Source organism: Mustela lutreola, chromosome 12 (assembly GCF_030435805.1).
Source record: "Mustela lutreola isolate mMusLut2 chromosome 12, mMusLut2.pri, whole genome shotgun sequence".
Taxonomy (NCBI): Eukaryota; Metazoa; Chordata; class Mammalia; order Carnivora; family Mustelidae; genus Mustela; species Mustela lutreola.
The window spans coordinates 36,081,939-36,094,605 of NC_081301.1; the positions used below are offsets into that span (position 1 = coordinate 36,081,939).

General features: G+C 42.8%; 1 protein-coding gene across 1 annotated transcript in view; it reads right to left on the bottom strand.

Annotated features, from left to right (window-relative positions):
* Positions 1–5,008: 5,008 nt before the first annotated feature.
* Positions 5,009–12,667, bottom strand: part of LOC131812640 (phospholipid-transporting ATPase FetA-like) — a 115,570-nt gene continuing 107,911 nt past the window's right edge. The window contains exons 24-29 of the mRNA XM_059142437.1: positions 11,376–11,599; positions 9,921–10,004; positions 8,301–8,546; positions 7,979–8,117; positions 7,049–7,179; positions 5,009–6,952 (exon numbers count right to left, since the gene is read on the bottom strand). Coding sequence (XP_058998420.1) covers positions 6,761–6,952; positions 7,049–7,179; positions 7,979–8,117; positions 8,301–8,546; positions 9,921–10,004; positions 11,376–11,599 — 1,016 coding nt within the window. The 3' untranslated portion in view covers positions 5,009–6,760. The remainder of the gene's footprint in view (positions 6,953–7,048; positions 7,180–7,978; positions 8,118–8,300; positions 8,547–9,920; positions 10,005–11,375; positions 11,600–12,667) is intronic.

Genomic DNA, 12,667 nt, shown 5'->3' on the forward strand with positions numbered 1-12,667 from the left:
AAAAGGTAAAATTGTGAGTCTTATACAAACATAAACACATATTAAAACTCACTAATTAATGAGGGGGCCAGTAAGATACTAAAACTGGTTCAGATGAGAATTTGACTTTCATAAATGTGTATTTTCTACTAGGCAAAATTAATTTGCATCATCAGGAACAGGAATCATTTGCTTTGTCATGGGCAGAAACATTCTGCATTATTACCAGTACTCAAACAGACTTGCACTTTAGAAATCTCACTCTAGTAGGAGTGTGGATATTGAAATAGAAGAAGGTAAAGAGACCAGTTAGGAAACTCTGGTAATTCTGACAAGAAGTGAGAAGCTCTAAATTAGAACAGTGGCTGAGGTGTTAGAAAAGAGAAGATAGATTTAGGTTATAGAATAGGACTTAAAATGGAGGCCCCACTGCCTGAAAATATGTGACCTTTTAGATACTGTCCTCATCACTGACTTAGTTTCTCAGAGTTCTAATTCTAATTTCTAGAGAGACAGAAACTACAGTGTGTTATATATCCACTCTTGGCCAGTTGTGTCTAAGGGTAGTGGAGTCAACTGGCACCAAGCATGACCACCTAAATTCACCCCTTCATCAGGAGCTGTGTGGGAAGTGTCAGTAATCTATGAATTTAGTACCCTGATTATCAGAGAAGAAGCCACTGAGAAAATCCACAGGATCATTTGATAAACTAGTGTTTGCATCTTTGGTAGCCAAACCATGAAGTCCTTTGATTCCACCTTCAAAATATATTCTCTATTCAACCACTTATTTCTCCACTGCTTCTATCCTAGTCCAAGACACCACCATGCCATGTCTAGACAATTATAATTGCCTCCTACTCTTCCTGATGTCACTTTGCACCCCTATTGTCCATAGAATAGCCTGAGCAGTCTTTCAAGCTGGCTTTTTAAAAGTCCTCGGCTGTTTCCCATCGGATCTATCTAAATGTCCTTCTCTTCGCTCACCATGTTTTGTCGGCATTGGCTTCATTTTGATACACACAAAGCTTGCTCCTTTTAGGACTTTTAACTAGCTATTTACTTTGCCTACAAGGCCTTTACATCAGGTTTTTGAAAGGCTAGATCCTTCTAGTCATTTAGGTCTCATTTCACATGCTACTTTCCTCACAGAAAGGGCTTTTCTGACTATAAATTATAAAGTAGCTTCCCCTTTCCTCTCCACAGTCCCTCATTGTTACCAAGTATCTTCATAGTACTTATTATCAAAATGATCTTTTTTTTTTTTAAGATTTTATTTATTTATTTGACAGACAGAGATCACAATTAGGCAGAGAGGCAGGCAGAGAGAGAGGAAGGGAAGCAGGCTCCCTGCTGAGCAGAGAGCCCCACACGGGGCTAGATCCCAGGATCATGACCTGAACTGCAGGCAGAGGCTTTAACCCACTGAGCCACCCAGGCGCCCCTATCAGAATGATCTTGTCTGTTATTGTCTCTCCTACTAGAATGTAAGATCCATGACAGTAGAACTACCTTCTTGATTTTTGGCTTTCACTGTATCTCCACATCTAGAACAGTACTCAGATTATGGCAGATGCTCAAGAAATATCTGTTGTATGGATGGATGAAAGTGATCAGAGAGACAATGGGAGAGCAGGAGAGAGGGAGACAGGGAGAGAGAGAAGCTGGAACCTTGAAAGAATGGGATTTGTGGGATTGGGATGACTGTAAAATGACTTTATTTTGTCTTCCACTCTTTAAACCCACTCATGAATTTTCTGGTCATTTTTCAGGTAGCAACCAACACTTGCCAATTTGTTTTACTTTCATAATTAAAATGTTCAGATGATGAAATAGTTTTTTAAACTTCAGACTTTAAAATTACGTTTTTTCCCTGTCTCTGAGCTTGGCCCTAATATAGATGCCCATGTTTATTTGGGAAAAGGTGTGAAGATGAGTAGATGTCTGTTTTTTCTCCCTTCCCCCACTTGCTAACATTCTTTCTTCAGAGTTTGAGCACGGTGGAGGGGGAAGAGATGAGGAAGGTTTTTTCCTTGACTAATGCTACCGCAAACTAGTTTTAGTGCTTGGCGGGTGTCTAAAACTGACTCTTTCTCAAGGAGCCCTTTTGTAGGTTCTTCAGACAGACCCTTTCTATGGGTGGAGATATTTCTCCTATACCTACTTTAACGTTAGTTACTTTAACGTGGGTGAATTCAGCTCTAGTTGGTCACTTATGACTCCTTTAGAAATCTCAAAGAGTTAGGGGTTTCTAGGTGGCTCAGTTGGTTGAGGGTCAGAGTATTGGTTTCTGCTCATGGGATCGTTGCGCTCCACATCAGGGGGGTAGTCTGCCTCTCTCCCTCTGTCCATCCCCCTGCTCGTACTTAACTCTCCCTCTAAAATAAATACATGAATCTTTAAAAAAAAAAAACCCAAAACTCTAAGAATTAAAATGCAACTTTATTGAAGTATAATTTACTTACATACAACAAAATTCACAGATACTAAGTGTACGGTTTGATGAGTTTTGACAAATATATACACCCATGTAAACACTTCCAAAATCTAGATACAGCTAATTTACCTCATGCCCCTTCACAGGCAATCAATCCCACCCTCCGGTGACCTTTTATTTAATCAGAAATCTCTAAGCATTTGACAGCAGATCTATTGCTTCCTTCTGCTGAGATCTCCTCAGTTTTTCTGCTCTCTCTGGCAGAATAAAGAAACTAGCTAACTAGGTCTGTTAGATGGCCCATAAGTAGGTGGTCTATGGGGAGTTTCCATTCATCCCTTTGTCCCGAAAAACACAGTGTAGGGAGTATAGGCCCATCTCACTATAGCCACCAGCAGCCACCACTTCTAGCTCTGTCATAAAACAGATAGCTGATTGTTCTCCTGCTTTTTAGATTTTCCAGGTATGAGTTAGGTGTGCATTCTCTGTATCCCCCAAACACATTTATCATATCAGTCTCTCCAAATAATTTCTTTAAAACCCTCCCAACGTGAACTGAACTGAGGGTAGACTCAAAGCCCCCTAGCAATTCTCTCCATAGATCCCTTATCAATGTCTGAATCTCTGGACCTTTTCTCAAGGTGGGTAGGTGATTAAAAGTTGCACATAAAAGTTGTTTTTCACACTCCCCTTTTCCAAGTCTTGCATGGCCATCTCACCCCTCAGTGTGCAATATGGCATGTGCTATCTTGGATCCTCAGCAGAGATGGAGACTCATATCTCCCAAGATGCACATAAACCACTGGGAGAGGATGCTGATTGTTCAGGAACATTGGAGGATACTTTAGGTCCAAATTATTTTCTTACAAATGCCTTATAAGGGAGACCAGACCATGAGTGGCCATGTTTCATAAAAAGAGACCCCTAAAGTATAACTGAGCACTAGATACCAAAGGATAAGATTCATTTTGAAAGGACAGGGTAAGGGGTTCCTGGGTGGCTCAGCTTGTGGGGTAACTGCCTTTAGCTCAGGTCATGGTCCTGGAGTTCCAGAATCAAGTCCTACCTCCAGCTCCCTGCTCAGCAGGGAGTCTGCTTCTCCCTCTGACCTCTCCCTTCTCATGTTCTCTCTCTAATTCTCTCTCTCTCAAATAAATAAATAAAAATAAAATCTAAAAAAAAAAAAAAAAAAAGGACAGGGTAAGAGGCAAGTTTAGGACAAATGAAAAGTAGGAGGGGCGCCTGGGTGGCTCAGTGGGTTAGGGCCTCTGCCTTCAGCTCTAGTCATGATCCCAGGGTCCTGGAATGGAGCCCCACATGGGGCTGTCTGCTCAGCGGGGAGCCTGCCCCCCCACCTGCCTCTCTGCCTACTTGTGATCTCTGTCTGTCAAATAAATAAATAAAATCTTAAAAAAAAAAAAAAAAGAATGGACAGGATTAGAAGAAGGAAAGGGAGGAGTCCAGAAAGACTTTAGTTTTCTGATTTGAGCCAGTGGGTGGTGATGCTGTTCAGGAAAGAAGAAAACCAGGCAGAGAAGCACATATGTTTCATTTGTTCATTCTTTGACAGACATTTATTGAAGTCCTATTATATGCTGTGAATAGACAAGTATATCAATGATTCCAATGCCCTGTGATAAAGTGTCACTGAGAGAGTTATTAACAGGGAAGCAAGTAAATACATAGGAAAGGTAGATAAGTCACACTGAGGGAATTCGGGGAAGCTTTTGGAAGAGGTTGCCTAACCTGATCTTTCAAAAAAAAAAAAAAAAAGAAAAAAGAAAAATCAGGTGCCTGAGTGGCTAAGTGGGTTAAGCTTCTGTCTTTGGCTCAGGTCATGATCTCAGGTTCCTGGGATCAAGTCCCACATTGGGCTCTCTGCTCAGCAGGGAGCCTGCTTTCCCTTCTCTCCCTCTGCCTGCCTCTCTGCCTACTTGTGATCTCTGTCAAAGAAATAGATTTTTAAAAATCTTTTTAAAAAATTGAGGGGAAATGCACATAACATACAATTCACCATTTCAAAGTACACAATTCAGTGGCATTAGTACATTCATAATGGTTTTCAACCATCACCTCTATCTAGTTCCAACTATTGTTTTGAAGGGGGCCTAGGACTTTGCTACACGAAGAAGGGAGTGAGGGAAAACATTTTAGGATATGAGAATAACATGTTTGATGACATGAAGACCAGATGTGGCATGGCTGGAGTGACTACAGGTGGGGGAGTAGTAGAAGGCAAGGCTAGAGAGGGCCCAACAATAAAATGTCCAAATTTTAACTTTATCTAGAAGGCACAGAAAGCCACTAAGGGGTACAAAGTCGGGGTTTGACATGATCAACTTTGCTATTTATTTATTTATTTAAAGATTTTATTTATTTATTTGACAGAGATCACAAGTAGGCGGGGGGTGGGGGAAGGGAAGCAGGCTCCCTGCTGAGCAGAGAGTCATCGGGCCACAGGGCTGGATCCCACGACTCTGGGATCAGGACCTGAGCCGAAGGCAGAGGCTTTAACCCACTGAGCCACCCAGGCGCCCATCAAATTTGCTATTTATAAATATTACTCTGGAAGTAGTATTGGTGGGATGCTTTAGATAGGGGAAAATGAGGAACGTGAGTTGGGAGATTTTATGCAATAATTCAGATGAAAGATGATCGAAGTCTGAACAAGAGTAGTAATGATGGAGGGAACCGAAAACAAGACATAATAGAGGCAGAGTTTACATTTCTTTTTTTTTTTTTTTTAAGATTTTATTTATTTATTTGACACAGAGATACACAGCCAGAGAAGGAACACAAGCAAGGTGAGTGGGAGAGGGAGAAGCCGGCTTCCCACTGAGTGGGGAGCCTGACACGGGGCTTGATCACAGGATCCTGGATCATGACCTGAGCTTAAGGCAGATGCTTAACGACTGAGCCACCCTGGCACCCCAGAGTTTACATTTCTTGATGACCTATTAATAGACATCAGACTAGAGGAAGAGTGTGGAATGATTTCCATCACTGCCTTGGGTGACTGGGATCACGGTGGCAGCATCCTGGGTGACGTTTTGGGGGAAAATGATTAATACATGTTGGTGGACTGAGAGTGAATTTCCTAGGATTCAAGTAAATGAAGGATTTCAGAATCAGTTTAATAAATGGATCTTGTTCTAAGAAAGATCTAAGATAGTTTAAAATCTTCATTCTGTTGATAAACGAATTCTGGATGAAGTCACTCAACCTAGTACCAAGGTATGTAAAGGGGATAAAGCTCCATGGTCAAAGGATGTGGTCATATTGAGGTCAAGATAGAGTTTAGCAACAAAGGACAGAAAAGTGAAATGGAACTGCAGAAGGAGAGAAAAGGGGTGGATAGGGCAGTGGGGCCAATGATACTGCTTGGATGTTACTGTCACTGGGATCCAACAGATCATATACATCTCTCCACTCCAAAATAAGCAATTTATTACTCCATAAACTTCTCAGAAACAATTTCCCAAGTACATACAATTTCTTCTCAAAGTAATTTTATGGAATGAAGACAAATGTTCATCAATTGTGGCTTATACCCCCTCAAGAAAGGATTTTTAAACATCCCCAGCAGTCTCCTTCTCCCAGTTCTGAAGCCTGAAAAGGTGTCAGCTCTTGGATAAAAGGGGTCAAAGAGAGGGGAAGAAGGCGAAATCTTGAGCTGTCCTATCAAGGCAGGAACCAGCTCCCCGCCTCCCCCCCCCCCCCAGCTTTTTTTTCTTTTTGGTCCAGAAACTCTCCTTCAGCTTTTTATGATCAACTTCTCATAGCTGCCTCCTCCTTTTGAGACCCAGGGCCAGCAAAAGACTTACCCTGAATTCCCCGGATGAACCTGAGAAAGGTATCTGGTGAGATATACTTGTGTGGAGCCCTGGAAATGTTTACAGTTGCTCTGGGTATGGGAAACAGGACCCAAAGTAAGATTCTTAGGAGATATATATATATAGATAGATATAGATATCTATCTATCTATATATATATGTATCTATATATATATTTCTTTTTTCCCCTTTCTTATGTTGCCCCCTTTCACTCACCACTTCCATAGTTGCTTGTCTGGATTAAAACTTGGAAGGGGTGGTGGAAGGGAAGCCTGACGTCACTTTTTCTTGAACCGCTGCAACTCTGACAGATATCAGGAGGTCCTTTCTTTACCTTTCCTTGCCTTACCTGGCCACAACCTTCTAGGGAATGAAGAGGCTGAGCCCCTAGAGTGAGAGCAGAATGGCAGGTTTATTCTAGTTTTCCTGGGGCTCTAATCCATCCTTAATTTGTGCGGATACAAGGGAGGAAGAGCAATGACTGATTCCTTTGGGATTTTCCTAAGGGCCTTTACTTTTTAAAAGAAAAGCTGTTTTTCTTGAATACCTTGTCCTTCATTGTTTTGCCTGAAGTGATGAGGGCCCCAAAGCCCTGTTTGTGGGAGAATGCATAGGCAGAACGTCGAGGCCTTATGTGTCTCAGTTTGGTCTGGGTAGGGGGTAGCAGTGGATGTCTTGTCCAAAGATGAATTCTGTTCATAATCTATAGTCAGAGCATGGAGGACAGGGTTTTTATCCACCGAGGCAAAGACAGACAGGACCATGAATTCTATCTGGGTAGATTCCTTGTTCCACTCACCTTGTCCACGTCGGCAGGCCAGAACAATGGTTTGAGAAATCGGTACCCAATCACAGGCAAAATACAGAGGACCACGCTGAGGATAATAATCAGCCACATTTGTGGCAGGTTCAGAGTGTTCCTGGCCACACCTGTAAACAATGAGGTGCAGGAGGGAGGCTGAACCAGAGCCTAGAGGAAGGGGACCGTCAGCCAGAATTAGAGAACTCTCCATTCCAAAAAAGGAAGTTACTGGTTTGGAGACCATTAAGTTTCCTAATAATATAAATGCAGAAGAATTACAGTGAGGTCCTTTGTAAAGCCAAAGGCACTGTGAATTCACATGCCTTCATCTCCCTCTAAAGGGTGGGCAGGGCAAGAGAGTGGGGGCAGGTTATAGGAATCCTGGAACACTGGCCTGGACACAAGAATGGGATACAGGTTTTTGGAGAGGAAAAATGAGTGGCTTGATGAGAGGTGAGAGGCAGCTACATCTATTATCCACTCTCACTGTATTTTGTTCCCATCAAAGTAGAATGAAAGGTAGGGAAATTAATATGGGAGACAATAAGGCAGTATACAGTGGTATGCTGTATAAAGGATACTGGACTGGGAAGCAGGAGAGCTAGATTTGAGTAATTTAATTTTTAAAAGTCTCTAAAATAGTGCTAATAATTCTTGCCATTTCTACCTCATAGGATGCTTGCAAAGATTAAGTTAGATAAGAAATTTGAAAATATCTTAGAAAAATCTAAGAGGGTAAAGTATTCCCCTGGCTAGATTTTGAGTCCTTCTGGGGCAGAGGCCATGTCTTATTCCTATCTATATCCACAAAGCCTAGTACATAGTAATACCTGGACAGTGAACATTTATTAAAGAAATATACTTTGTTCACACTTCCCAACCCTACCCTCCACCTCCTTGCCACACACTGAGTGGGCATAGCCTTACCTAGGAATTGGAAGACATTGGGGAACATTAGGCACAAGCCATCACTGTACAGGAGGAATAAGATGCAAAAGTAGAAACCCAGGCTACCCCAGGTGAAGATGTGGCTTATCAACGTCCAGTAGGTTGTGTCCAGGGCAATCTGAAAAACACTCTTTTATGTGCAATACTGTACAACCTGGGACATATCGGCCACCTCCCTTCTCCAGTCCATAGTGGAGAATATCCCTTCCCACTTTCCCTCCCTCCTTCTTTCCCTTTCTTCCAGACAGGCTCCCCACCCAATCCTCCTCCACCACCCCTTCCCCTCCTCCCCTAGCCACACCTGCACTGTGACCACGCAGAGCAAGGCAGTCTGTACTAGCAGGGAGAAGGACTGGTAGTCAGAGATCTCTTTCCCATCACTGTGCACTGAGTTGTGAATGGTCCTCATAGGGATAAAGAACAGCACGAAGGAACTATAGATCCCACGCACTAAACACTTCACAAATTCCTTCTTGTTGAAATAGAGGTTGTGCTGGCCTGGGTCATACAGCTCTGGGAAGCGTAGACTCCATGTTTCATTCACGTCCTGGAAGTACCAGAGGGTAAGGAGGAAAGTTTAGGGTCTCTCCATAGAAGTTCCTATCTCCATTGGAGTAGAAGTTTCTTCCCTCACTGCATCTGCTGACAGCCTGCCTAGGAACTTCCTCATGGATTACTTGAGAGGTGGAACCAGAGACCAGAGCAGTGACCATAGACCCTTCCTGAAGTCCTACACTCTAGGCAAGGATCTAGGTGGTGGAAGAAAGCTAGGAGAAGGTCAAGGTGGCGGTAAGGACCTGGAAGCAGTTAGGAGAGGGGAGGTGGGGAGTAACTAGGGTTGGGGGTAGCTGGAAGGGAGAATGGGAGCTTAGGATGGGGGGCAGTTGGTACATGAGGCCCCAGTTTTAAGTGTTCCTTTAGTTGAGTAATTTTTGCGTCAAAATCCAATAAAAGGAGAGGGGGAAGCCAATGGGGACCAGCTAGTCACATGGAGGTATCCATGTTCTGTAATGCTCTTCCCATTTCCATAGCTAATGGTGAAATCAGGTGACAGGATTCTCCGTGTGAATGCCATTGGATCATCTTCATCTCCTAAACCAGAAACTTTGGATAACAAAGCTTGCAGCTTGTTTTTGAGAGGTTGTGGATCCCTAGAATTAGTCAACTGAGAAGCTTCATGGGACACAACTCATCCCTCTTGTTGCTCTGTGGCTAACAGCTACCTTGTGGAGAATTCGACTTCCTACCCTGATGGAGACCAGGAAACCATGATGCCATGGTGTCCTCTTTCAGCTATTTTATTCCTCTTTGGAGGCTTCGTTTCTATTCAATGTGCCCAAGACAGGAAGTTGGGACAGAAGAGGAAAGAGAGGTGTGATACTAGGACCCCCCAATGCCCAGGAAATTTCTGACAGGGACAGATGATATCCCCTAGGCTGACTCCTTAGGACTCAAAGTATCATACTCACATTCCCATGCTTGGCCTTCAGGACTCTCACTAGATCACCCTGAATTGGCTTGCTTTATCTCTGTATGTAAGTTGTACTTTATCTCTGTATCTCTCACTTCTTGAAGTTCCTTGTTTTACCTAGTCTTGCCCTAATAACTCTATTTCCTTTCACTACCTTTTATACACACTCAATTTACTATAAAGCACAATTACTATGTTTCTCTCTACAAAAATAAAATTGACACAGGAAAACTTGGATTTCTAAAACTGATGATTATTCTCTGTGGAGGAAGATTCTTTACTTTATCCCATGATACCTCTCCAGGTGATAAGCTCCCTTCCTTGCTCTAGAAGTTATTCCATTTACAACTGCCTTTGTAGAACTCAGCTCTTGTCTTTCCCACTCTTGTGAATACTCCTCAAGGGCCCAAGGGCTTTAGTCCTGACTAAGAGGTTTGCCGCTGGTCTTACCTGGTCAAACAGACTCAAGCTCAGGACAGGGAGGGAGGTGTAGACCAGGTTGTAGAAAGTGATAAACCAGGTATCATAAACTGTCTAAGAGAATACCAAGGAGATTTCTTAGATTCCTCTGTTTTCCAAAGTCCCAGCTCCACCTCCCAGGTTCAAGAGTCCCTTCTGGTCCACCTACCCACCACTACACTAACCTAGGGCAGGATTTGGATTTCAGAAATCTGACAGAGAAGGCTGACCCCCATCTCTGTTTGGTCCTACAGAAGTCAGAACTCTGTGTCCCAGGCTGGGGCAAGGCCACATCAAGCTTGTTTGTGGCCAACGCTACAAGGTTGATTTGGAACAACCCTACCATGACCTGCACTGCCCATCCGTGCACAGAAAAGATCCAGAGTGTCTGCTAGGGAATGCTAGCTGTACCCCTGAACTTTCAGGCATGTAAGCCTCTGGGCTCTTTAATCTGATTTATACATTCAGTAGCTTCTACAACACTGGGTACTTTTTAACAGTGGTAAGTAGAATAGACTCAGTAACCTTTTCCTAGCTGGGTGCTCCATCCTTGGGGCCCAGAGAGGGCTCCTTTACTAGCCACAAGAGGTCAGCAAAACACACACATATGAATACACCTCTCGCATACTAGAATGACTTTGTTAAACAATTGGGGGTATACAAGTCAATTATTTTCTGCTGAACAATCTGTTTCCCCCAGAGCCCAAGGCAACAAAGGTAGTAGGGATTTCCCAAGATAATAATTCCTGAGCTTGTTTTTCTTAGGAATGTGAGAACCCTGAAAAACTTCTCATAGGAAAAAGGATTCCTCTTAGAATATAAAAATCCAGGTCCTACTTCTCTCCATTACTGTGGGGGAGATTTTATACTCAAATGTGGAATTAATTCATTAGAGCAACAACAGTATATGTTTGGGGCACAGAGAAGGGGTGTCGGGGTGGGGAGGCAGAAGTAAGGGAAGCTGTGTTATGAAATTGGGCTACAGGTGAACACCATAACTAACCTGCCTGGCAAGACTCAGAGGCCCCTTGAAGCTTAGTCTGTTCCATAAAGATTGCTTTGGATACTAAAAAAACTACCAGATCCAAGAATTTCCACATACTATCTATGTTTGGAAACTAGGTCTCCATGTCAGGTAAAAGGTGAAAATATCTTATGGGAGAGTTTTGGAGATAGGAATCAAGTCCAAGTCAAAGCCAAGCCAGAAAAGTTAGGGTTTGGAAATCTAAGGTTAAATGTAAGGTTAGATGGGATCAGCATGGTTGAGGACCTTCATGCTTAACTGAATGAGCAACCCAAGTGCCCCCATGTGAGAAGCTTTATGGATGGATGGCAATATGTCATACATTGGTCTCTAGAAAAGAAAAGGGGTCTGAGATGGCTGAAGTGGGGGTGAGTAGAAAAGACCCAGTTGACCAGAGTGGGGAATGTCACCAGATCTCCTACCTGTGCAGAGAACCCGCTGAAGAAGGCATACCAGAAGTGCATCAGGGTGAAGGCAAAGTTTTTGTAAAAGAAGTAGCTGAGAAACTTGCACATGCGATTATAGGACCATCGGCCATGGACCAAAAGTAAACGCTGAAGATAGCAGAACTGGGAGATGGCGTAGTCACTGTTGAGCATGGCCTGCATTCCCTCCTGGCCAGTGATGCCAACCCCAATGTGGGCAGCTGCAAAGAAATCCCATAAGCTTCTCAACCACAAAGCTTGTCTGCTGGGCTCCCAGGTTGGGAAGTGTAAAAGAAAGGCTGAGATCATGTTGTATAAACACCTTATTTTACATTGGAAAACACTCAGGAATGCCTGGCATGGCTAGTACTAGAAAGCTCTCTTAGATGGTCTTTGTACCTACTATAGCCATCTAGGGTCTTTCCTGCTGTCCAGATGCTGAAGTTAAAATTTCCTGTTATCTCTCGAAGCCACTTAAATCAATTAAAGATGCAGGATAGATGTCAATCTAATACAATATTTAATTATCAATGTTTATCTAGAGCTAAAAATCCACCTGTTAGGAGGAAATAAATGATGTACCTATTTTGTTAGTGAAAAGCAAGTTCTTCAGAGGCCTAACATGACTTTTTCTAGATAAAACAAGGATTACACTTGATGGAAAATAAGACCAAAGTTCCTAAAAGTTTTAATTAGTCTGTTGTAGTGTAGGGTAAATTCACTCATCTTCTGGTATATATCTATTGCATTGCTTAATGGAATAGTTGAAATTTCTAAGGCCCTAAAAACCAGAGAATTCTAGAAAGCGAGGAAGCTATCGAGAACACTTCCTGGTATTAAAGACACGGCTAGAATGTCTGCTAGTGTTTCCTGGATGGAGAGAGTGGTTGGGCTAGAGGACCTCTAGATGTTGTCCATATTTGACAGAACCACAAGTTGCTGGAAGCTAACAACACTCAGTTGAAATGAAAACAAATTTCAGCCATTTGCTTCTATTGGTTCAAAGCATCAGTAAGTCTGCTATTCTCCTCCAGCCAGGTGAGTCAGGACAAGTTCTAATGAACACTGCCTCAGGAAAGAAGAGATCCCTACATTGTGCCTCATAGCTAATGCCCTGGTTGAGCAGTCTTGTCTTCTGCTTAACATTGCTCAGGCATACAGCTTTCAAAAAAGGAACAGACTATGACTCATGCCCAGGGGTTCTTTCTGTAGACTTTGATGCCACCTTGGAAAGATGGTATTGTAGTTCCATGGCCTATTCTGTGAATATATGCATATGTCTTATGGAA